Source organism: Pungitius pungitius, chromosome 19 (genome assembly GCF_949316345.1).
Source record: "Pungitius pungitius chromosome 19, fPunPun2.1, whole genome shotgun sequence".
NCBI lineage: Eukaryota > Metazoa > Chordata > Actinopteri > Perciformes > Gasterosteidae > Pungitius > Pungitius pungitius.
The window spans coordinates 7,119,542-7,147,082 of NC_084918.1; the positions used below are offsets into that span (position 1 = coordinate 7,119,542).

The 27,541-nt window shown below is 44.5% G+C and overlaps 2 protein-coding genes across 4 annotated transcripts in view; one reads left to right on the forward strand and one right to left on the reverse strand.

The window, feature by feature from the left end:
- The window catches only part of jph1a (junctophilin 1a), a 31,127-nt gene extending 13,139 nt beyond the window's left edge, over positions 1–17,988 (reverse strand). For 2 of the 3 annotated variants that reach the window (XM_037455820.2, XM_037455822.2), the window contains exons 1-3: positions 17,864–17,988; positions 17,243–17,743; positions 14,210–14,978 (exon numbers count right to left, since the gene is read on the reverse strand). In XM_037455820.2, the coding sequence (XP_037311717.2) occupies positions 14,210–14,978; positions 17,243–17,621 (1,148 nt within the window). In that variant the 5' untranslated portion in view covers positions 17,622–17,743; positions 17,864–17,988. The other variant, XM_037455821.2, reaches the window with a different exon arrangement.
- LOC119198532 (ganglioside-induced differentiation-associated protein 1) lies at positions 17,093–23,397 on the forward strand. The gene is made up of 7 exons (XM_037455823.2): positions 17,093–17,198; positions 18,921–19,127; positions 19,491–19,683; positions 20,082–20,255; positions 20,543–20,637; positions 21,163–21,277; positions 21,379–23,397. The coding sequence occupies exons 2-7, from the start codon at positions 18,969–18,971 to the stop codon at positions 21,729–21,731; spliced, it is 1,089 nt and encodes a 362-aa protein (XP_037311720.2). The 5' UTR covers positions 17,093–17,198; positions 18,921–18,968; the 3' UTR covers positions 21,732–23,397.
- Positions 23,398–27,541: the final 4,144 nt, after the last annotated feature.

Genomic DNA, 27,541 nt, shown 5'->3' on the forward strand with positions numbered 1-27,541 from the left:
CCAACAGACACTTCAGTAAAATGGCACGGTAACTACAAGGTGAAGACAAAAAGGATGTGTGGCACCACATTTGAAAAAAAGGTTTGATAAATCTAGAACCATGCAACTATTACATAACTGGTCTGTAACACGGCCTGTAGGCCTCCGTGTCATCCATGACACTGACATCATCATCCCCCTGTTGTCCTTTTCTCTTTTATTGCTCCTCAACTCTTTCCATACCCCTCTCCTTCTCCCCATCTTAGAGCTGTATCAGTCAGCTTGTCCCTCTGGGAGATAACACAACATCTCCCCTCGTGCTTCTATCGCAAATTCAAATCCTGATTTTCCAAATGGAGCGCAGCCACATCCAAACAAGACCTTAATCCAGAGTGGAGCCCTGCACTGCTGCTGAACCACACTGGAGCAGAGCCCAACAGGCTGCGCACACACACACACACACACACACACACACACACACACACACACACACACACACACACACACACACACACACACACACACACAAACATAGAGATGAAAGAATAAGATACAAAATCAGGAGGTCATACTCAGACAGAACATTAAAATGGTTCATCCTTTAAAAGATTATAGAAAAGCAGTGATGTCATTGTGGACGTGTTCAATTTAAGACAGTAAAGACTATGTTTATCTACAGGTAGGTGCTCCCAATAAAAGGGAGCTTCAAACTGAAGGCGTTCTTAGTTATTGACTTAAACACAAACGGCAGGCGATGAAGTGATGTCTGGGTTTGATTCCCATGTCAGTCAGCAGCTGGCCTTTCAATTCAATTGTTGTTTTTTTGGAGCCCTATCAGCTCTACTCAATAAACACCATATAAAATAAGTCATGCAAATACATGGCAGTGGCTTAACTACAGCTACAGGACTGTGCTGATGCTCAAACACCAAAAGGCAGAATAGTGAGACGCTCTGGAATCAATGTGAGCTTAATCATTAGTGCTGAGAGATATTATTAAATATTATTATTATTAAAAACGTGGCCGCCAGATAATGTACATTTAAACACAGTAGTACAAACACAGAGACGTTTTTTTTTTATAGAAGGACATATTCATCGGCAAGGAGGATGTTACAGTTACAACAAACTGCCACTACCAACTAACTAATGATGCAAAAATATTAAGTTAAGGCCAGTGAATTTAATGCATGAACTGATGTGCACCTCTTACACAATACATGACAGTGGAACTGGGAATGCGCGGATCCAGATGCACTGTCCAAGGCTCTGTATAAGTTTTGACAGCTGTGCCTGGTGCCCTTCTTAATCCCACTGATCCATCTTCCCCCCCTTTCCCTCAATCAATGCTCCTGTTCTTATTTCCGACCCTTCTTCATCTGCCCATTGACGCTGCATCCCCTCAAACTCATTACTCCCCTCCCTCCCTCTGTGTTTCTGTCAGAGTGACCCCAACGGACAGATGTCTCTATTTCAAACTGCTCCTCTGTCCTTGGACTCTGGGCTGCCCTGTTTTTTATGCACTGGGACAGTAACACATTGGAAATATGCTGGAACGGGTCCCCGTTTCACCCACTGACAAAGGACACTCTCACACTTTATGGCCTTTTGAAAACACTGACCAGCTGCAGATAAAAATAAGATTAAAGAAATGATAACATATCGCACAATGCTTTGCTTCTCTCCGCAAGTTATTAAAAAACACATTTCACCGGCGGGGCTAAAAGCGGCTTCATAGCCTCATTGAAGACCACTTCCCTGTTTAAAACGGGCATTAAAGCATTCCAGTTACATCACTCCACTGCCATGCAGACCGCAGACATACACTTGCCACACATGCTGCCGCGAGGACATAAATGCTTCTATTTCTGAAATGTGTCAAATGTGCAGGCAAATGAAAGGAGGTATGAATGCGTCATGAATGTATGCAGCGTGCCCCCCCCCCCCCCCCTGACATATCCCGGGGATTTCAACAGGTCCCCTTAGGTGGAGCGGTCACGGGGCAGACCCAGGAAGCAGTGCAGACTGCTCACAGACAGGATGTCTGGTCGTGGGAGGCGACAGGCGGAGAGCGATGGGAGTAGAGGTGCGATCGAGCAGCGGAACGAGGGTGAAATGAGAGGCGAGAAAACATGGGCCCGTGGAGCGAGGAGACAAACTGGTTGGTTGGTTTTCGGGAATTGTCGTCTAGTGTTCACTTTGAATCCAACTAGCGAGCTACACACGTCCCTCCCGCAATGCACGGACTGTTAAACCCGCGGCGGTTGTTCATTTTTGTCTGTCAGAGGGCAGCGCAACAAGCGGTAAACACACAGTTGAAATACAATACAATTCCAATATTCACCGTCGGGCTTAAAGCACTTCTTGAAGCTGAAGGAAATTGAGTAGTAAGGGTTTAGTGACTACGTGCAACCCCTTTCAAACTGCACACATTCATTTGCTGATAATACAAATTGCTTTAAGCACCTTTAATGCGCATGCCGCTGCGAGTATGCAGCTTGCAATGCCCATCGAGAACGTGCAGGAGGATGTATGAAGAGGGACAAACTTTTCTTCAGGCCAAATTATGTAATGCATTGTCACACATAAACGTCAAAACATAGTCTGGGCAAACAAGAGTAGGCAAGCTAACGATTGACCTCTGAAAAAAGTTGGAGGACCTACTGGAAGTGGCTCTGCCCCTGAATATAAAGCAACACCTGCTCATGTCTAGCTTTGGGCTCTGCCTGACCTCCTGTCATTTGGAGTCCCGGGGGTCCAAGCAGTATTAAAAGTATTTAAATCCATAAACGCACCTGCTGGCACAAATGCAAATATCACACGAACACACGGACAAAACACACAGAAACACACTCCAGTTTCTTTCAATTGTGATACAGGATGCAGAAAGGCACAAATGCTTTGTAAGTAATTGCTTTGGACCGAAGCCCCGCTCGGGAGATGATATCGATGAAGACCTGGGGAGATCCGTGGCCCTTTCATTACTGTGACAAATGAACTGTTTGTTAAAGTGTTGAGTCAGTTTGGCAGTCAGAGCGGCGGTCAGTGGGGCGGTTGCGGCTCTTTTTATGTGTGTATGTGTGTTTAAGATGAAGATAACGACACTCAGTTATTTAGAACTGCTGAGTTATGCATCTCCGTCCCTCTAATTTTACTGCCGGGTTCAATTTCAAACCCAGGCTCCCGAGACGGTGCCGCCTCCTTTAAGGTTGTTCATAACTGGGCCTCCTGCAGGATATAGTACACGTGTTTATTACATTATGTGCTTGTTGTGCATGGTTGTGCTGTGTGTGCGTATTCCTCCGAGTGAAGCTTCAGTCCATCACTCCCCGGGCTGTGGCCTACTTGAAGAATCTCCCTCACATATGCTGACACAGTTCTGCACCCCGCCTTCCTCCACCATTTATCTTCTTCCAATAACGCCCCCCCCCTCCGCCCCTCTTTCCCTCATCTTCCTTCTCTCCATCACGCAACAGTTCCCCCCCAACACCCGCCAATGCATCCAAGCTGGACAACTCGAACGCTGACATGTACAGTATGAGATATCGAAGATCACCTTTGACCTTGCCCCTGGGTAAACATCGGCACGATTGAAGACTACGCTGCGTCTGTCGCTCCAGTTCAGAGTGAACAATTCTACTCGGGAAAGGATATTATACATTAACAGAAATAACTGCCCTGCATCTTTCCCAAAAAGGACCCCAGGTCCAAAAGAGCAGTGCCGCGCAACAAACTCTGCACAAATTAGCACTTAGTTTGCCCCGCACATATCTCTTATATCCGTGCAGGCCCTCTATTGAATCCCCGCCTGGTGCTAATTCAGGATTACTCAAGCGTGACTAACACCATTAGTCGTTAGCTAAAACAGACTCTGAAATTATTCAGGAATTATTCCTGGGTTTACGGCCTGGGCTCACATTACCACGGGCCGCAGTGGTGGGGGACAATGGCTACGGCAAATGAGGCTTTAAATGGGAGACGAAATGGCTGTTATTATGAGATAAGCTAACTTTATCCTGAAGAGAGAGCTATGGAGCTGTACAATGAGAATATTTGGGCATGGCTGCTGTATTTAAGCTGGTGGTTTGGCAATGCAGTTGCAAAAAAAAGAAATTAAAATAAGGCTGGGTGCAGGAAAACAGATCAATGAGGAGAAATGACACATGGATGGGTCCAGTAATGAAAATACTTATGTCTGTTGTAAAATATTGTAGAATGCAGGTCTCCTCAAGAAGGACTAAAGGCACAGGACTGTAGGATATGACTTGTTGATGATGCAGCATTTGTGAAATACATTCATTTTCCAGAGAGTATAAGGATGACAGGCCTGTATGTTAAATATGAAACCACCACTGGGTCCGTCTGTCCAGGCTGACTCATTCAAGAAATGCTGATTCATTAATTAACTGATTCATTTTTTTTAAATTGGTGAAAACATGACTAAAATATATTTTGAAACTATGTTCTTATAAATCTAAATCTCTATGATAAAGAAACAATAGCGTTTACTCATGATACAAAGGACGAGAAGAAGGAGAAGAATTTGTTTGACATGTTTGTCTGTTGATTAGAAACATACCTAATCTTCTCTCATTGGTGTTTCTCTATCCAGGAGCTCTGCACTGAAAACCTCCACCGAGACTCCAACTGGCCTTCATCCAAAAACGCATGGCTACAGGTATGTGTGTGTGTGTGTGTGCTTCTGTATCAGGATGCTAGTGTGTGAAGGTGTCAAGGTGCTTTTCAGAAACTACTGTGAATCCACAATATTTACCGAATACTTCATTCTAATGAACACTGTGTTGGTATTTTTCTTTGTGGTACACGTCTAGAGCTTTGTTGTGTTTGAAGTTGCGGTACGCACTCCTCTGACTGCAACGTGAGACCTCATTGGCACGTTGAGAGAGTGACATAGAATCCCTTGCTGAGATGATCCCTCTGGTTTTGGTGAAGGGCAACGGCAGGGATTCAGACCTCAGCTCTGTGCTCTGTGTGTCAACACTGCTGGTGAAACATGGCCACAGCTGATACAGCTAATGGCACAAAGGGGGAGGAGGGCGATGGTGGCCCAACTGCACACACTGCAGGAACTATGACGTTTTCAAGGCTGGATGTGATTCTAATGTGGCTTTGAGGCAGGCCAGTTTAAGGAGGGATGAGGAAACTGTTTAACACTATTAAAACCGAAAAAGCTGTCAATCAAGCCAACACAACCTAAAAAATCAGGTGTTATGGCTGCAAGCCTTGATGTCTCCTAAACAAAACTCCTAAGTGAAATCACCTCATGAATGGACCCCTCACTGCACACAATGCTGGAGGACCTCAAACCCAACGCAGTGTAATGTAACTGTGTAACTTAACTTGAGAATTTGGCCATTAACTCAATGGTTGGAATTAAAGACAATTTGTCGAGACAAATTACTGGATGCAAAGTTTACAATTTTCATGGTTGATAATTTCTCTGATTCTCTCAAAATATTTTTTCTCTAAATGTTAGGGTTCTCAAATCTGCATTGAGCTGATTGATCGAGGTGATCGATCTAAGCTTAGGACATATTCTTTGAAGCCATTATGAAATTCCGTCTGTTGAGTGACGGCGAGCGACTGACAACATTTTTAACACCATTTTTTTCACCCAAGAGCTTGGAGTGTGCAAACAAAAAAAACAAAGACAGTGCTGCAAATGATGTGTATAAAATTCTGATAAATGATTCTGCTAAAAAAAGGTGAGAATGTATAGATTAGATGTGTAATATTAGAGACAGGCTTATACAACAGACATCCTTCAACATAAAGAGGAAAAATAAGCAATAAGAAAAGATAAATAAAAACTCACAACAATAAAAACATAATAATTAAATGACTATTCAAAGAGAGGAATATTTAATATTCTTGTTTGACTTATACAACTAATCTATTATCAAAATAGTGGTTCACTCTGTGTGAATTATCTGATTGACACAATGACTAATTAAACCAAAACGATGCAATGAGCAAAACACTACTTAAAACACTGCATAAAAAAGCATCACTTAAGTCAACGTTCTGAAGTCAAGACGGATTTCAGGATCCAGAGGATGTGTGTTTGAGTCGGGCAGCATCTGTCTGTTTTCACACTCACGAGATGTAACAGAAGCACACACACACACACACCAATGCAAACACACTCTGTTGATGCAAATCAAGACATGTTGTTACACGGCTATGCAGCCACATTTGCAACATATGCATGCAAACACATATGCAGGCAAAGGCTTTGGACCAACACCTGAGAAAAACGGGGTACCTCTCATGCAAATGACTGTGTTATTACACACACACACGCGCAACCACACACACACCGTATTTGCATGAGAAATGGAAAAAGCACCATTAGTTAGACGTGCCATAATGAGACCGACTGGGAACGAGTGTTAATAAAGGACACACTGAGGTGATTTCATAGTGCTGTATTTAGTCTTTTGTCTCCAACCGGAACCAGACACATCGCTCAAGCCTTAAAGGATGACTACACACAATGTAAAACCAACAACGCCTCTTCACTCCACTTCTTCATAAAGGAAATCAACAAACGGCCGACACGATGATGACGGCGGTGAGGCAGTAACCACGGGAACCACCCGAGACACTTGAGCAAGCTGTCCAACCAGGCATCTGGTCTGTATTAATGAGCAAATGAACAAACCCACACTGCAGCCCACCGCTTGGGTAACATCTCAAAAAAATGTGACAAATCGAAGTGAGCTTTGGCAAAGCGAATACACTGTGAAAAGGTTTACAACTCGGCTGAAAACAAAGAGACGTGGGGGCAGCAAAACACGCAAAAACAGTCACACACACACACACACACAGAAAGACACTGCGTGGTAAGTCTCACTTAAAACTACGAGGCTCCACATCCCGAGCTGCGGCCGAAGGTCACATTGCCTGCTGACCACTTGAGCTTAAGGAATAGTTTTAATTATGATTTGTGTTCTCTCCTCCGATCCCCTGCCACCACTCACCACACTATCTGCGCACACAAAACACACGCACGCACAATCATAACCATCAATTTCCTCCCCAGTGCAAAGCCAACAGGAGCATTAGGTTACATCTGCCCACAGCTGAAAAAATATACGATCATGCAATCAACCCTTTTACGCTATTTCACTGGCTAAATAAGAGACGTGCGACTGAAAATCCAACCATATAAAAATCTCACAAAGTAAAATGCGTCACAGACTCGGCCACACACGCAGATTACAGAGTCATCTATGAGCGTGATTACGAGAGCCGCTGCAGGCTTCACGAGGGGATTCAAAGTGCAAAAGCAATACGCCGAATCAACAAGAGACGTGATGATTCCATAATCCAATCCGTGAACATCTGGAGTGAGAGCGGCCTAGCTAGCCAATCACGGTCGCTCAACAGATTTAGCGGTGCACATTGGTACGTGGAGGTCAAAGACACACGAGCGCGGTAGGAGGTACACAAATCAAGAAAAAACGCTTCAGGCAGCAGAAACGCTTCTCTGGAATAATGTATGCAATGTTGTGTATGAATATGGTTGGATGATGTCAGAATAGTTACAGTGAGACAGTCACACTTAGTTTAGGAGTTCAGTGAGCTAATCTTTGGCAGTATTCAACTTTATGTCGGTTAATGCTGCAGCTTCTAATCAATTAAGACAAAAAAAAAGAACTGCAACAATTTTTACAATCAAGTTAATAGCTTCGAGACGTGGTTCTGCAACTGAATACTTTTGGATCGTTGAGTGTAGGTCAGACAAAGCGAGACATTTCAATAATGACATAAATTGCTGCTTTCAGCCTTAATCAAAATATAGTGCAATATTGCAAGATTACAATCTTTCAGTATATAGCTCCATAATGAATAACTCAAATCTTGACGGGCCACTAAAATAAAAATCACAGTTAAAATGATATATGAAAGAAATAAAAAGTTAAAAGAGAGTATGTTCTGTTTTTTGTGCTGCATAGCTAATTGAATTCTGGTCCCTAGCCCCACCCTCCCCATCCCCTGTTGCTGCCTCTGGAGTGGCTCAAGCATAGCAACGACTTATTGAGGATCTCTTTGTGATATTGAGCTGCCGCACCTTTAGCAAAGCCCACATCCCATGTAATGTAATTGTTGTGGACTTGTAAATCAATGACTTTTATCTGAATTCACCTCATCTGGAGACTTAAGAGCCATTGATCCATGTTGCACAGGTGTTTCAGATCCAACATACCCAATGTACCATTGTATAATAACATACACACACTAACATAGTTAGACACGAGTGCACATAACCATTCGGGATTTATTACATAATAGCTTGTCACGTCACGGGAAATTCTCAGGGGGACAGCGCACACACATGAACACACACACACACACACACACACACACACACACACACACAGAAATCCCCAGTGAACAAAGTTACTGAAGAGAAACGGTATTTGCCTCCACTTGTTATTTCTGTACATTTTACATCACCGTGTGTCCAATGCAACGCTCAACTCACTGCACCGACTAACACTCCCATCAACCGCTGTCATTTCCGAGACTAGTTACACTGCAATCACATTCACTGTAGTGGAGGGCGTGCAGGGTTGTGACAAACTCTACATTTACTATATTGAGGTAATGGAGGTAATTGAGGAGTATTTTTTTTATATTTTTACATAATAATTGCAGGTGAACCACTACACGAGCAAAGCTCTTTGTAACAGCTCCACATGGCTCCGCCTGCCAGACTCATGCTACTCCTTCCTTGAGAAGCTGCAGACATTTGTGCACTTCTGAAGGACATTACAAGCCGCAGCCACAAAGAGTGAGTGCATTTTGAGTGAAACCCAATCCCAGCACCGCTGCGATCGGCACAGGGCGCATTTCCACAGAGCCACTCCCCCCCCCACGGGCTTTCTGCTCCGCTCCCCCCCCAGGAACAAAGCTTTCAGTGTAAGTCAGACAACACATCCATCCCAGACATCACACGCTCGTACTGAGGAAACTGCAGATTGTTCACACTTTCTTTCCCCAAACGCTCTCCTTTGGAGTAAACCAACGCATGTTTCACCCTCACTGTGAAAAGCATTCCTCTTGACGGGGCTGTAGCATGGCGATCATGCCCCGCATCAAGGTTAACAGCGCCGTAAGCATCGCGTCTGTTTGATGAGGGTTACACCTCAGGTGGACCGGCATGAGCCACTTACATGTCCCCTCCCCACTCCCCGGCATATGTTGATTGTTAACATTACCTCTGTGTAAATGGATTTTGTGTGTTGAACTGTAAAATATTACAGCAGGAAAGTACAATAATAAAACATAAGAAAAAACGTAACTGCCGGCTCTGCATTTTCAAGGCAAATTTCCCAAATATTTCAGTCTTTACATTACATTACATGTCATTTAGCTGACGCTTTCGTCCAAAACGACTTACGATGAGTGCATTTCAACCATAACAAGAAACAAAAAATTGCAGTTTTATTAAATGAGCCGATATAAAACTTGCTATAGATAAGAGCTAGTATGCAGTGCTACAATTTGTTTGTGTTTTTAGTCAAGGTACAGTTGGAAGAGGTGTGTCGTTAGTCTGCGGCGGAAGATATAAAGGCTCTCTGCGGTCCTGATGTCATCAGAGAGCTCATTCCCCCATTTCGGAGCCAGGACAGCAAAGAGTTGTGATTTTGTTGAGTGTTTTGCTCTCAGTGAGGTAGGATTAGACTGTTGATCAGAGTAATGGAGGGATCAATTATCATTATCACAAAATAAAAGCAATTCTGCCTATGCACATGAAGAATTGAATCTACTGCATAATAGTAAGACGCCATTTATTGCTTATAATGGATTCTTCTGTTATTGTTGTAGATCATTAAATCTTTATATCTCTTTGACAAAGCCCTAATACAGTTGCTTAGCGTAACATCGGCCTTTCTTTATATCACTTCCTGTAACACTCCTCCCCGGGGTTGCATCAACTCTCATCTTTCTGCCACCTCTGATTCACCGTAACGAGAAAATGGTGGAGCACAGAATAGGATTATTTATTTATTATTAAATAACACATTGTCATTTTGTCTCGATGTGGGTCATTTTCACTCAACGAACTTCCCATGCATGCACCATTGAATCAGCTACATTATTAATAACTCTTATGTACACATGTACAAACTAGCAGTGTGTCATCTCACTGATACAGATAATATAATGCACATGTGGCCAAGTATTTCTTGTGTGTGTGTGTGTGTGTGTGTGTGTGTGTGTCCGGTGTGTGCGTGCGTCACTTGATTCTGTCAGCAATAAATGTTATGTTACCTCACATCATCACTTGGCCATAAATTTGAGATGTGTACGGGGATAAATATCGAGGCCTAGATGCCAAGATGGAATATTACATGAAGTACTGTGAGTTGGGTTTATTTTGTTCACATTTTGAAACACCGGCTGATCCATAACTCTCTCCAAAAAGGGCAGCTGGTGAGTGGCTGAGGTCATCACACAGCAGGTGATAAACAAACACCCCTCCATACAAACACGCCGCACACACTTCGTCCGTTCTCTCGCCAAAATATAGCATCCTTATCTCATCCAAACACACAGTATCTACCGCTCTATTCTCTTCTGCCATTTATGTGACCACACACATACACACTCACACACACGCACAGGAGAGATGATAGTGTGAGTGAGATGGCGGGATGCTATATCAGTAGTGGGACGGGTATATATTCCTGGCTGGTGCTGATAAGCCAACTGATGCCTTGCCTTATTTAGTCAGTACTCACTGCTGACCCGCCGGCGGGGTGGCACACACCGCATGCACTTTACTATGTGTGTTTGTCTTGTCCGTGTGTGATTTGTTCCTACGTTCACCCTATTTCTTAACCGACAAAATCTATTTGCATGTGCTGCTGACGGACAAGCAAAACAAAGCCAAATACAGCCTTACTTGAAGAGCTGCTGATGGTCAGCACACAACACTCCCACGTATCATTAGTCTCAACTTTTTGCTGATTAGAGTGAAGAATAAATAAACATCATATAAATATCTTTCTTACTCCAGCCGACCTGCATATTAGGTGTTGGTTAACCTTTCACTAGAGCCCGCCGAGCAAACAGTGCTGTCAAATGGACACACACACACCCTCGGCCCCCGTGCACGCGCTGCCTTACACTTTGTTTGTTTTAGCTTTTCCTTTGTCATTCTGTAGCTTTGGAGAGGCAAATGGGCTCTATCGACTTTGAACTGAGGAAAAAGAAGCAGAAGGAGGTGTAGAAACGTAAACCAACATGCAAGTCTGTGGCTTTTGTACGGTCATCTTAAAACCCCAAAACACATGCACGCACAATTCATTGGAAGTCCTCTGCTCTAAAGAGATAACATAGTGAAACAAAGGCAATTAGAGTGGGATACAGAGCGTATGGACTGACACGCCACCGAGCCACCAGGATACGTACACTGCTGATCTGTAACCAAAAAATGCTTTGTAGGAGAAGCACCGTGACACGGTAAACTCTTCAATAGCACTTATCTCAGTTCACACACGCACACGCAGACACACTAACACGCTGCTCTATCACATAGATAAGGCTGACTACAGTAAATGGGGGTCATAGACAGCGCTCCGCTCCGCCTAAGAGCACTAGCTCTCCATCGATCGGCTTGTCACAGCCATGAGGTCATGAGCTCCACGCCGGAGGCTGATGGGATAGCTCCTCTGTACAGTAATTCCCTGGGTAGAGGTGGGTGTGGCCCCTATGTGCTTGGTTCGTCAGTCTGCTCCATTCATTTCGGTCCACTCCAGACCCTTAAAACCTCTTGCTCAGCACAGTCGCCCGCATCCCGCTTCTTATTCAATCATCATTTATCCGCTGGCTGTCTCACTTCAATCCATCCCCGCTCCCTCTCCATCCCCCACCCCCCCCCCCCCCCCCCCCCCCACCCCCCTCCCCTCCCTGTGGGTACGCTCCACATTCAAAAGACAGAGAGTCACGTGACGAGAGCTGGATCGATACGAGCGCATCTTTCGCCATGCGCTGTATAATGAGACTTGCATAACCCGCTCGCACGCGCCTGCCTCAGTGTGCCGTTCTAGCTGTTCATCACACAAACACAGCCGTAAACATATTTGCGTAACGAGAACGGCTATGAGATTTAGAGCAGCACACGACGGAGCGGAATGTACCGGGCAGTCATTTGATGACTTAGTACAGTACAGGGGGCCTTGTTTGCTTCCATAAACACTTGGTATCAGCGTGAATGCTTTTGCTGTTGTTGCTTTAGCGCTATGCATCAGGTCATGCGTTTCCATCTGCTGTAAATTGTTGCACAGACAAATAGGAGATCAGATGGTCCTTTCCTTCAACACATTATCGGGTTTTCTGTTTCCCCCTCTGGGTTTATCCTCACTGGCCTTTGCTGAAACACACACACACACATACACACACACACACACACACAAACTCATAGCATCAAGGGTGTCATCTGTGGAACAAATACTATGGAGTCCTTTTTATTTTAAGCATGTTAAATCTACCTTATGTAATCTTTATCTTATATTCTAGAAATCTGCAGAACAAAGCCGTTTGTCTCCCTGTTCGTTGGAGAGGATTTATTTGATTTGAAAAGAATGGCTGGATATTTTAACAAAGCCTGTTATTCACACAGTCTGCTATTACTGAGCCATCAGCTGGAATACTGATATTCATTGTGCATCAATGTTTATACTTTTATCAGCTTAAATAGATACGGATACTCCTAAAAGTCTAAAGGTTGTTGGAATAATGACGGGCATTACAAATAATTAGAGCACAAATAACAGATTTACACTTCTTTAGCTGGTCTCCCAAATCATAGAAATACAATTTATTCAGCCACGCTAAACATGGATATCTCAACAAATATTGGATGTATTGTAAGAACGTTTGTTACTGATATTCAGGGAGCAAAGCGGTTGGAAGATTTTGGTGATCTCCAAATTTCCAGCAAGTGATTCATAGTTACCAGATGATGAACCACGGCAACCATGACAATTCAGAATACGTTTACTTATAGCACCAACGTGAAGTCTGTCTACAAGCTGAATCATCAATCGTGACCATCGTACATATTTACCTGTGAAACATCTGTGTAACATCTGTTAGCATTATCAGGGTGAATGTTAGCATTCAACTCCAAGCAGTGCTGTGTGCATCCTCCACACAAAACAGCTACTTTGGCTGTTACGTCAAAGTCATGGAAAGGTACCACAAATGTTGTGAAGCTGTACCCAGCGTGATTATACTCATTACCTGATTACAGTTACATTTTACCTTACTATGCACTTTTTAATTTACTTGCTAATTGTTTTGGAATGACCATTTGTGGGATTTGAGTACAAGCGTGAACGTTACCGCGTCTGAGACAGAAATACAGAAAGCATGGGGTTTTCTTTGTGTGTATTATACATGCTCGTCAGTTTGTTTTCATGCAAATGATGCCAATTCAGGTGCACCTCTGGAAAGAAGGGACAACAATCTAAATATATGTTATTGCATGGAGACCTTTTCACAGCTTGCACGCACCCTCAAAGTCTTCAGTCTAATGATTCCCTGAAACCAGAGGATGTCAAATTGATGCTGTGTGTGTCGAACTGTGTCCCAGTAGGAGGGAGGCTTTAAACGAAAAGGTCACATCTCATCCACCTGTTAAAGAGCAGATGCCACATCAGAGCAATACTTGGCAGGAGGAGCAGCTATCGTCATTAAGCACACGAGACGCACTTGGCAAAGGGGACAGGTATGGCCATACTGCTCTCACGCATGGACTCCTGGGCACACATCTCTCTCTCTCTCTCTCTCTCTCTCTCTCTCTCCCTCTCCCACATTCACAGACCAACACTCAAGATGCCCGACCCCTCTCCGTGGGAATGAAAGATACGGGCAGAGAATAGTGACAGAATGACGACACTGGCCACACACAAAAAAAAGAAGCCTTGACTGTTGACGGTGCATAAAGGTCGGAGCTGTTGTCACGGGACTCCACTCCACAGGAGGCCGGGCCCTCTATCGGACCGGGGGGGGGGGGGGGGGGGTGGTGTGGGGGTGGGGACATTCGCCAGGCCAGGCTGCTGCTGTGGCTCTTCGGCAGTGACAATAAACCCCCGGGGACGTCCGCCCTGTCTTCTCGGTGTTTACACAGCATACACCCACACGCACGCACGCACAGAGCCGCGAATGAGCGCAGACGTAAACACGGTACCTGGAAGCTGCTATTTCCACTTTACTCCTGGCGATGGCTGCAGCCCTCTGCGCCGCCTCCACAGCCCGGTCCACCTTCTCTTTGGTTTTGGGGTTCTTAAGAGGAATCAACTGCTTCCTTATTCCACGCACCAGCACGTTATTTTTGTACTTCCCTTCCTCTTTGGTGCCATCTGGGAAAACGGTGCACCCGTAACCATGGCGCTTGTTGTTAAGCCACTCGCCCTCGTACTTCATCCCGTTGGATCTCTCCGAAACGCCAAATCCGTTGCGCTTGTCGTTCTTCCATTCCCCCATGTAGGTCTCAGTGGTGGTGGCGTCCACGTGGTCCTCCAGGGGTAGGTCCTCGTCCGGCAGCTCGCCGTCGCCGATGGATATGGTGGAGTTGGCGTCGCTGGAGCTGATGCGGCTCATGGCGGCGTCGCTGCGCGCCGAGCTGCGCTTGCTGGAGATCGAGGTCCGGGAGTCAGACTTGCGCAACTGCCGAAGGCTGCCAAAGAGCGAGCCTCGGCGGAACAGGCCCTTCTTCTTACCGGTGACGACCTCGCTGTCCGAGTGGAAGTTAAGGACGAAGCCGCCGCGGCTGCCCGTCGGCGTGTCCGTGGGGGAGGAGAGGTCCGGGAGCACGGCGCCGTTGCTTTGCTCGGAGCGAAGGGAGGCCAGAGACGTGCGGAGAGGGGAGCGGATGACCGTGGCCATGCCATAGGGAACGCTCTGACGCACGCCGTAGCCATGTCGCATGCCGCCCATCCACTGGCCTTGATAGGTACCTGAAAGAACCCCAGAGGAGTCAGAGTCACTGAATCACATTGGTTACAACTACTTTATAGTGGGTCCCAGCGTGTTTCACCTTATGGCCCCTTTTAATGAAGTATTCTCTGCTCAGACGTGTTAATAAGTTGTGATTGTTTCCACCAAAGAGGGAGTTATTCTTCTCGAATTGATTCACTCAATTACTTTATGAGGGCCTGACCAGGACAGACTATTCAGTTTTTCACATGAAACATCTTTTTTTTCTCCTGTATGTAGATTATCTGGGGTTCATTTGGTTTTCGCACGTTTGGAGCCGCGGCTTAGTAGGACGAAGCAATGCAACACAGTGTTGAAATATACCTAAAAACGTACTATATTAACAACCGAAATGTGGTTTTCTACACATGAAAAGTGTATTTCTCGGTTTTACAGTCCCTATTTTGAAATCCTGTATTTACCAAGTAAACATTTATGTTTTGTTTGTTTGAAATAATAACTCTTAGGAAACTCTCTCTTACCCATTATAGCCAAAAATAGACTTGTAGTGTATACACTCGTATGATGAAAAAGGGATCTCACAAAGATTTTAAGAAGCAATGCTGCTTGTGTCTGTGTGTGTGTGTGTGCGTGTTTTACTCACTTCCAAAAAAGGGCTCTCTTTTATCACAACCAATTGAAATCGTGTACAAGCCTGGAACATGTTTGATGTAAAGGGATCAAGCCCAGAAGCGGATCGGTTAAACCAACACGGATGGTATCTGAAAGATACACTGTTTTGAAGTCATACCAGAGTAGCATTTACCATCACAGTCACGGGGAGTTTTGATCTATGTTGGTACTGACAGCAACGAGAAGGTCTATCTGTTACCCTCTTCATTTTGCACTTGAGATATTCTTCATAATCAGTACGGAGAAGCAGCGTTACACGTGAGAGCACCGAGGAGCTTTGCCGTCGGGGGTGCAGAGTATATGTCGGCTAATGAAATGTTTTCTCTCCTTCCCCTCAGATCTGGGACTGTGAGCATAACTAACTCAATCACAGAGATTTGATTAAGGCACTGATACTGAGGATCACTTGGGATGAATGTGAATCACTCAGCTAGGGGCTTATTTCCAGGCGGCCAATAACTCCCCCCACTGACGGTAGGCACATTCACCGCCATCCGTTTGTCTCTGACGAAAGGGACTCGCTATGAGTCACATAACGAGAGGAATACTTCATTAATCCCATTTGCTGCCGCTGAGCCAAATGAGCATGTGATGTCCTACCGTAGCTTCTTCGAAGCATCACATTACAATACTGATCCTAATAATAAGAAAGGCTTGTTAGGCCAGCATTCAAATCGCATTGACCAAATTCAATTAGATGGGCCATAATGGTCCATTTCTAACAGAAAATGATATACTGGCCCGGGCGGGAATTTAGATGGATAAACAGTGTGAGATTAACAGGCTGGCCCTGCACTGCAGTTCAGACCGGTGACCCTGCAGATCAAGTTATCAGGATGTTGCCGGGTCAGACGGCCAGATGTTCCCTAGATCCTCTAGGATCAGCTGATTTCCCAGCCCTGCGTAACCATCAACTGTGAGGCATTTATTCTGCACCGAGAGGCCGCCGTTAGTGGAGATGAGGCTCGTAAACATCTCTAGGCCTTCGGCATTACTTGCAATCACTTGTGTTTGCAGGGCTGTCAGGGATGTTTCCTCCCTGATCAGAGGTCTCCAGGCAGTCTGTGAACACACCTCTGATTAATGAGATCAAACCTCTGACAGGGGACTTGCACTGACCTCTCACTTTAAGTCGAAGGCCAAGAGACGGAATGCAAGCGAATAGTCATTTAAAAAACGAACATGTTGAATGTGAAAGTAGGCAACGGTCTGGTTAGGAAGGGCTGCGAACAGACTGCTTTGCTGTTATATGTAAACTCCTTCCGGCCCGGTGCTTGGTGCCACAGAGCTGGCACACAGGAGTCACTCTCCTCTCACACTCGTGTGAGGAGCAACCGGTTGTTGCCAAATGATATCTGCATTGGAGAGGAAGTTATTAACCTATATTCGCAACTGATTTGCACTGACCACACTGTGCAGTGCGCAATATCAGCTTCGACTAAGGACATATCCGATGGAGATTCCTTCACTGGTGTATTTCCGATTGCCTCTGTCGGTTCGATTGGGAGCATCCCCACGCGCAGTCCAAATAGCGCAGGACGTGCCACGGCAGTTAAAGCGACACACAGGTGAAACACGCACTGGGCCATGTTTACAAGACAGGGTTCCTTACCGCCATCGCCGTAGGTTTCGATCCCGTATCCGTCCTGCAGCCCGTTGCTCCAGGTGCCGTCGTATCTTGCGGGCGTGTTGTGGCTTTGCCGGATACCGTAACGACCCTTGAAACCGTGACTCCACTCTCCGCGGTACATCCACTTGCCTTTATTCTCCACGCCGAGCCCGTGCCGCTTACCCTGGGACCAGTAGCCCCGGTATGTGTTCCCGCTGGGCCAGGTGTACACCCCTACTATCTCAAAGCCGTGCGACCAGGACCCGGCGTACTCGCCCTGGCCCTTGGGTCCGGTGCAGATGCCGTGTCCGTGGGCTTTGCCATCCTCCCACCCCCCGCAGTAAGTGCCACCGTCGTCGAAATCAAACCGTCCGCCCGTCATTCAGATGTAGGGTGAAAATAAAGCAGATCGTGCGCTGCTGCGGACTCAGGCGTCTCCGGGACCGAGGTTCGGGGGATCCAGGACCGGTGGCGCGATGATAGGATGAGCCAACGAGATGGTGACTAAAGAAACGTAAAATATCAGGGTGAGGACAGCGGGCTGGCACTTCCAGACACCGACATGCAATACAGAAGGCATGCGTAACGGGGAGTGTAAAGGTATGAATGGTGGGCGTCGTTTACCGGAGGCGCACGCCGGGTTCTCCGTTGTGTGTCGCTCGTCTCCCCCCCTCTCGTCCACTGGTCACAGAGGGAGAGAGAGCCGTCGAGTCCCCCGCTGAGGAACGACACCGGGCCAATCGCAACGTCACGTCACAGGGAACCTCCCACTCCACCAGCTCTCTCGTGATCACTCTGTTACAATATTGACAAATATATGATGCCCTTAATATTTAAGAGAACCTCGTTATTTGATTGTTTACAGTTTTATATTTTCGAATATAAATTCAATGATTCCAGTGTTGTATTATGACACGTATATTTATATCTATATTTATTTATCCATTGATCTATCAGAGCTTAAACACAGTTATTGTTTGTAGTGAGGATAAGTGTTTTTGGCAATGATTGCAAAGGCTTATGAGACTTTAAGAGGACTCTTTACAAAATAATAATCATAGCAAAATATTTTAGTCAGTTATATAATTTAGCCAATACATGTGGTAGGGTATTCCCCTTCTAATATGCCAGTCAAATATATGTATTGCCTTAGCCGACACGAGTGTCCTCTAATATAAGCACTTTGTTATTGGTCTGACAAAAAATAATCGCCTGTGTGCACGAACACTTGTTCAGATGTTGAAGGAATAGATAACAGCGCCCCCTGGCTTCCAAGTGTATTTATTGCACTGCTGAAATAGTCCGATCGATTGAAGTGTTGAATCGTGCAGTGTGAAAGGAGATTCGCGTGTGTTTATTTCTCCCATTTTACATTTTAGACCTATTTTGTTTAAAGCCCTGCATGCCATCTTAATAATGTGTGAAAGCATATGAAACAGTGGAACGTTCACAAAGAGCAAAATTAATTTGAAGGGCCAATGGATACAATATGCTACTAAATAGCCCTCGACGATAACGAGAAGGATCACCAGATGGGGAAGACATTGTGTTGGTTAACTGTAAACACAAGTTTGTTTAACATTGTATTAAAACGAATACGTTTATTACAGTTCCACTCCGAATCACAAGGGGGCGCATTGGAAGTTTTTACATTTTCTATTATTTATTTTTATTTGACCAGGATAAGGTGGGCTCCCGTCGCTTGTCCCCTCACACACTGACCGATAAGATGGCGTCGGAAAACAGCCCGGCATCCCTACAAGAGAAAACCGCTCTGATAGAGAAGGACTCAGAAGAAGATGTACATCAAGAATGTAGTACAATGCCACAGCGGAGTGAATCAAAACTTACGCTGTATCACTGGACGCAGTCTTTCAATTCTCAGAAGGTGAGCGTCTTCCCGTTTCAGCACCACAGTCCAGTGGACAGCTCCGCGTCAAAGAGGGGAATAAATATCTGGAAAAATGTTTTGTTTGTCACCAAGTCAGTGCATCTTTAGTGAATCGAGTTGCATGTGGACACTGGCATTGCATCATATGTTTACAATGTGTAACCTCAAAGAAGAACCATACAGTTCGTGCTTTAATGCTAAATATGATCAGTTGTGGCTTTTTGTTTAATCACAACTGGAAAAACCCGGGAAAAAGGGTATCTGTCAACATAACTAATCTGTATTACAAAGAATATTAGCTTACTTATCACTATTCGTATGTAGTACCACGTGTACATGTACACAAAACCTGTTTTGCAGGTGCGTCTGGCTATAGCAGAGAAAGGTTTGCTCTGTGAGGAGTATGATGTGAGCCTCCCTCTCAGTGAGCACAACGAGCCCTGGTTCATGCATCTAAATCCTACTGGTGAGGTGCCAGTACTGGTCCACCATGGAGACGTTATCTGTGACCCTACTCAGATCATGGACTACCTGGAGCAGAGTTTCAATGATGGTGAGACTTGTTGTTTTAATGTGTTACATGAAAGCTGGATAGGTACAAGGTGGGCTCCATTCACCAGAATTTGCTACTGGTTTTCACACATTGTTTTTCCATTCAGTATTGTAGTTTAATCTTTGATTTCAAACTATTTCAGTCCTAATTTGTTGTACATTTCATATCGTTTTCTTCAATCTTTTGTTCCATATTCTTTTTGAATTTTCCACTTGTTCTTTGTTTGCACTGATGCATGAAACCTTTGTTGTAAGAGTCTCATCCAGTCGCCTTAAAAGAGGAGAAAACCTGGTAAGTATGCAAGTATTTAAGCTATTGGAAAAATACCTGCTTTTTCCAAAACAAGTTGTGAAGAAAAGCGACGGCATTAATCCTTCTCATTGATGACTTGTCTCCAGAAGGCACACCCAAGCTGATCCCTGAAGAGGGCAGCACATACTACCACAGAGTGCAGCACTACAGGGAGCTGCTGGACTCACTAAAAATGGATGCCTACACCCACGGCTGCATCCTTCACCCAGAGATCACAGTGGACTCCCACATACCAGCATATGCTGCCACCTGTATACGAAGTAAGACCCACTTTGATGCTTTGGAGGAGTTGTATACAGCTTTGGTGCGACCAGCATTAATAATAAAATGGTGTTATCTGCCGAATTCCCTTCATTAAAGGACCCCCTGTTGCATGTTTGGAATAATTCTAAAGATATCTCCCGATGGGACAAGATGGTATCATGTAGACGAAAGATCTTTACATAATACACAAACATATATATATATATATTTTTTTTCACACACATATCTGATATTAGCCAAATAAAGGTTGTCTCTAACATGCTGCTATGTCTTTGTTTGACAGCACAGATTGGAAACACACAGTCTGAACTGAAGAAACTGGCAGAGCAGAACCCAGAGCTTAAAGATGCTTATGTAGCTAAACAGAGGCGCCTGAAAGTGAGTTGTGCAAAATAAGTGGGGCCTCAGGTTGGTGTTTCCCTCACAATCAATATGGTCCGTCGAATTAACACACTGAATTGGTACATTCTATATCAAAAGGAGAACTTACCTTTTAATAAAATGAATGCCCTAACATATGCCTGTACACAAAACTGTAATGCTGCTTCTTGGACAGCAGCTTAATGTAGTCCACACACAAACTAATCACTTTCTAAAGATATAACTATTAGCAACGCAGCTGTACCTGACATAATAATCCACAAGTTTTGCTGTGTCCAACTTTAAATCCCATATGCAAATCATATGCAATGGTGTATAAATGTGTTATATTAATTTAACTGGACCTAGACAGAAAAAAACATAGCTGAAAGGTTTTTGAGGAATTACGTCGGTTTTATTGAATTCATTTTTAGGTAAACTACTCACACTAAAATACAATTTGGCTACCTACCTAAACTCTTTAAAACGTGTAATAAAGTAAATGTGCACAATCACATTTCTCAATGAAAATGTTTTTTGCAGTCCAAGTTGTTTGACCATGACAACATGAAGTACCTGAAGAAGCTTCTGGATGAATTGGAGAGTGTGATGGACCAGGTGGAGACGGAGCTACAGAGGAGGGTGGAGGAAACCCCAGGTACATGTAACGACACAATAAATAACACAACGTCATGTAACGACTGTATTTAGAGTACCATGTCCTCCGCCCCCTTTTTGTCCCCCCCCCCCCCCCCGTAGAAGAAGGCGGCGAGTCCTGGCTGTGCGGGGACTTCTTCAGCATGGCCGACGTCTCTCTGGCGGTCACCCTGCACCGCCTCAAGTTCCTCGGCCTCTCCCGCCGCTTCTGGGGCGACGGCAACCGCGCCAACCTGGAGACGTACTACGAGCGCGTGGTGGAGCGCCCGGCCTTCAGGAGAGTGCTGGGCCACGTCAACAACATCCTGATCTCCGCCGTCCTCCCGGTGGCGTTCCGCGTGGCCAGGAAGAACGCGCCGGTTATTGTCGGCACCACCCTGTTGATCGGTGTTCTAGGTGGAGCCACGTACCTCGCGTTCCTTTACATGAAGAAGAGGCTGACTTTCTCCATCTGAGGGAGCGGTTGAGCTGCTGTGGGACTGAACGGTAGATGAACACATGTCGCCAGGGTCATTTTTCAAATTGTGTTACGTTAAAGTGGAGGGATTTGATTGTTCGTGAATGAAACAAACGTTATAATTGTGTGATTTTGGTTTTGCCGGATACACAAAAGGCATTACACATCAGTGATAACAACACAATGGGATTTACAAGCTATGCTATTGTAAGTATTGTAAGTATGAATGAGTAACATGGCAAAAGATATAAGGCGACATGAGAGTTGTCTGACTATTTTGGACCCATACAGTTAAATAAGATGAGGCAGAATTTGATCAATCCCAAGTGACTGTGGGACAGCAGCGGTTAAGGTAAAGTGAGAAAAGGTGCAAATATAGATATACATTAAAAAAAATCTGCAAACAGTGTAGAAACAGAGCATTACACCTCTTTGTGTGATGAACATCTGTCCTTATATCTGACTTTAAGCATTGCAAGTGTAACTTTGAGACAGTCCAAGCATCTTCTCATACTGTAAGCCTCCTGGAATCATGTTTTCCGATGTTCAGTGTCTGGGTGAAAATGTGGAAACACACATCTTAATGTGAACCCAAATCACTACTTGGAGCCTCATCCCTTTTGCCCAATATGTTCTTTTGTATTATTTAAATATAATCCATATTTGGCTTTTAGAAATGAAGGAAAATACACTAGATGCCTTCTGTAACCAATTCCGTCAGCATATAATGAACTGATCAGCTAAGCAGTTCAAAACATTGAAATTAAACTAGTCCCAAAGAATCTGCTGTGTTTCCTAATGTTAATCTAATTTAATTGAGAACGGCATTAAGGCATTACTGAGTGTCATCTAACAGACCATCATATATCCTAAAGGTATTGAATTATTTGGGGTTTTCACAGGGAAACGTCTATGAGACTAATTCCGATGTTCTGGATGTAAATCAACATCTTCAGTCATTTCTACGCCGTGTGAGAACAACACTGACATTTAACAGCTGCCTGGCTTTGATTTAAACACGTCCTCTCGTGGGCTCGGCGTCACACAACACAAACAACGCGCTGGAGCTTGTGACAAAGCCCGGCCTTTGCTCTCAGTGTCCAGAGGGCTGGCTAGTGTAGCTGTCAAAGGAGTGCCTCACACGTGTTAAAGCCACATGTGAGCCAAGCTGTCAGAGGCCCATAAGCTCATACCAGTGTGTTAGCTCTGGAAAATCGTACCCTTGCAAATGGCAAACCAAATGACATCATTTTTTTGCCACAAAGTTATATTATAAAGAGCCGTTTTTAAAGGATAACTTATATTGTGCAATTTAGAGACAAAGCAGCCTATGTTAGAATTGTGTTTGTGTGCGTTCTTCAAAGCTAAGTTTGACTAAGCCGTGCCTTTTCACAAAGTACCATCGAATTCATCTCTCCTGATCATTGGCTGACGACGGGATCAGTGGGGGGTTTAAAACAGAAACACTATGATAAGACACTATTTAGTGACGCATGTGTGATGAATATGAACAAAGCCTATATAAAGAATGTTAAGTTAAGTAATAGTTTGTGTTAAATAATCAAGATGAATATTTATCATTAAGAATTACACATTATTGTCATTTCAAATTGAAAATGAATACCGATTCTTCTTCTGCCATTAAATAAAAGTTTGAAACTGCATTTCTCTGTCTCTGATGAGTATAAAGGAATAAACATGTCCCCACTAGAGGACAGTGTTTCCTAAAACAACACCAACCTCTCTGAATAAACGTGAGAATTCCGTTCATCCCATTTACCCGTAGCTCTCTGTGTGTGTTAAGTTATTGTATTTTTAACGTTCTTTTAAAAAGCTGCGACTCTTTACAACTTACGCACCACCTTTATTTGGAGAAATGTGTTTCTGTGTGGACAGCTACGTCTTTAAACTGGTGCTGCAGCCAAAGGTGATTAATCTGGCTGACAATATAAACCTCTTGTTGGAGCGACACGAGGTCACGTATTGTTTTAACGATTAGAGCTGACCTCCGCCTGTTCAGTTAAATATCGATGGACAGGTGGTTCACAATAACTGGACACTCAGTTCTCCTCTCAGACGGGAAAGCAATAGATTAACTATGCAACAGAGAAAAAGCAATGACATGTGATATGAGAAGAATCTGACAGCCCCAAACACCTACAAATAAATATTTCATTTTCTCTTAACTGTGTTTAAAAGGTGCTGCTGACAGTCATGAGCAAATAACAAATATATTTTTCCAATATGAATACTCACTTGTCCAAAGGCTATTATGGGGACCACATACATTGAGACAGTTTCAACAAACATGGCGATTTTCTCATTGAACCTGAAGTATTAATTATATTAATTTACCTGCCAAAACAAGCTTATTGTGACAACCCCACATAAAAATGTGCAGAGGAAAGATGAATTAGGTACTCTGGGACACATGACTTAAATCAAACATTAAAAATGATGCCCTACCAGGGGAGACAACACAATAAAGTGCCTTCTAGGGTCCCCTGCTGTGGAGAAAAAAATGACTAAGTTCCCATAGGATGCCTTCAAGTGGAGAAAACATAATTAAGGACCTTTTAGGGTGCTTTTACAGAAAACAAAATATGACCATAAGCCTTCTAGGGTGCTACTTCCATTGGGGAAAGCATGATTAAGTGCCAGACTGGGCGCCTGAGATGGAGAAAGCATTTTAAAATGCCCAATCATGCCCTATATATGTGCCCTATTGCTCACTGGAGCAAATTGGATATAATGCCCACTGAGAAAACCCGATAGCTGCCCTACATGCTGGTGCCCCAATTCAGTATTTTTCAACCAGTGCCCTTCAGACAGCCTTGAAGTTTGCCATTGAGTTAGTCAGCGTCCAGGTACGTGTACAAATGCTTCAACAGACCCCTCAAAGTTGTTCACTGCACATCAAAGCAGCATGGAAAGGTGCTGCGATGGAGGTTAGCGTGACGCTGTGATGATGTGGCGATAGAGTTGAGTCACATCTGCACTGAAGCTTCTGTTGTACTGTAATTCTCATTCCAACTGGTGGATTATTTGTTCTCCCATTCAGAGCCTCTTTAACACCCCCCCCCCCCCCCCCCCCCCCGGTGCACGTTAGAGTTGGTGACTGGCGTCAGGTCCGACCACTAACAGAGAGTTGCGAGCCGTTTCTTCGCTGCAACTCAAATAAACAAAAACCAACGGCTCCTCAAGGCAACCTAGACCTTCTGTATTTATTTCTCCCTTTAACTCGATTTCTATGGACACAGCGTTCCTCTTTTTTCTCCTCCCAGTAGGGAATATCTATGTACGTCAGAAGGGACGGGTGGAGCAGTGCAGGTGTCTGCTTTCGGGGAAGGAGAGTTGCACGGAAAACCCCCAGCAGACATGCATGCCCACAGACACACAAACAGAAAGCAGAGAGAGAGAGAGAAAGAGAAAGAGCGGTGGAATTACTGGGAGTGACGAATGGAAATCGGAAGTGAAAAGGGGGGCCGTGAACAAAAATGAGGTGGAATTGATTTTCAAAAGTGATCATTTTCAATAGAAGCCATTCGTCTTTTTTCTCGCTCGATTGTTAACTCTGCTTTAAGTGAGCGGGGCACGTGGACGGGTAAACGGAAACCAACGCACAAGTAGCTGACCGATAACAACCCCCCCACCCCCGATGTGGCTCTTTCTCCTGCAGCTAAGTGAGCAGTAGCATGGAAACTTGTTGCAGCCAGTAGCAGCGAGCTGCATGGACCACCGGTAGACTGAGCAGACGGCAAAGCAGGATGGGAACCAACGGGACGATAAAGCAATCAGGAGACTGGAGCCGCGGGGGAAGCATCACCCAACATCACATCTGCGGAACCCATTCTTCTTGCCCTGTTGACTGACACATGGAAAATACGTCGAAGAAGGCATTGAGCTTTAGTTGTTACATAACGTGCCGATGCTGCGTAATGTCACCGTAGACACAGGAGAGACACGGCAAGATGGACCTCCTCTGTGAAAGGAGCAGCAGCTGCTCATCTCTTTGTACAGTGTTTTTTTCAGCATTGTCCGAGTAGCATTTCGGTTGCATCCGTCTCGCTCTTTTACACTGTCGCTGTTATTTTCCCCCCTCACGGTTACCTCTGGCAACTCTGCTCGGACTCAGTGAGGGACCATGTCCAAAGCCTGTTGGCACAATCAAAGGTGTTCTGAGAAAGCCTCCGGGCCTTTCCAGAAAGCAGCCGTCGCCCTGCCTTTTGAGAAAGGGCTGCGATGCACTGTTTGCTGAGTGGACGGAGGCGGAGGATCCCACAGTGTTGACACAACTTTTAAAACGACCCCCCATCGGTTTGCCCTTGGCAGCTTTATGATGAAACCCTGTGCCACCATTCATCCACACATGTGCTCCTCAAATATTTAAACGTGTCCTACATAAACAGTGCCGCACAGGAGAGATGATACTCAACTCCGCTTGGAGCGAACCCGCTGCATTATAAATCTCTTTTCAATCGGCCAGATGTGGCCAAGGCAAACTTACCATGGGATTTATATGGTGTTGATACATTTTATGTTGAAAACTAACCACAGTAATCTCACCAAGGACCTGAGATGATGGGAGGAGTTATATTCCCAGCATCTTTAGATCTTTTCCTGCATAAAAAGTGTACAGACAGGTATCTCATTAAGGAGACACTGTACAGACAACTGAGTCCCTGCAAAAGTAAAGTAAGTTGAAGGTAAGAGAAGAAAAGGAGACTAAGGAGGTCAGTGTGTGTCTGGGTGTGTGCATTCCTGTATCCATACATCAAACCTGTCACAGATTAATGTCCTCGTTGCTTTAATGTATCACCTGTCTCGTATCAGAGGTCAGTGAAGGTCGCTCCACCTATCGTGACCGCCAAAGCAGAAAAAACCCTGCGAGGGGGGCAGCCGAGGCCACATGAACGAATTTCCTTGTGTAAATACTGAGCTCATCTCACATTTCCTTTCCCGTGATCTCGTGATGCAATAAGGCCTGCGTCACCAGGAATCAGAAGTGTAATAATAATAGACAACGAGAGTGTGCAGAACCAAGGAAAAGTCACAAGAAATGTGCAATGGTATTTGACAGGGAGTATACCCATAAAAGTGAATTATTAGAAGCATACATTACAAGACCAGATACTGCATGTATCTTGGACCCACCTGCCAGTAAGTCCTGGTATAACTAGTTTCTAGTTATAACTAAAATTCTAAATCTCACCCACTGGGATGAATATAGATAAATGGACTCACTTGACAATATTTGTTCTGAGATTCAATTACAAACCAGCTTTCATTGTGTTTTCAAAAAAGGTCAGACTTCTGAAGTAATACGTTGCTGCTGACATTTCATTTTTTGATGAAACCACATGCTGTTTAGCTTTTCATTTCTTAGAACAACATGAAATCTGGAAATCTAACTCTTTGTTGTAAGTGGTGTTCTTGATTGTAGCCAATCTGATATCCCTTTGCTGCATAAGAACAACATATTCAAATAACTTATTCACTTGTTGCCGACTTGTTTGCTACTGGAAGGCCAAAGCTGATTAGCTTTGATTTTGTCTTATTCTTTGTAAAACATGCACATACGTAGGTGTCAGGAACCCAACTCAAATGAACAAGTGTGTTGAGTTGCCTGAAGACAAAAATACAACTTGCACGAGGCCCCGTGTGATATGACATTATTCATTATTCATGTTTAGATGGTTGCCTGTTAGAAGATACGTTGGGTGATTTTCTAGTGCGACCTTTGACCTGTGCGTTATAGGTCTTTCAATGTACACATATCTTCAAAGAGACATTCAATTTTCCGAGATG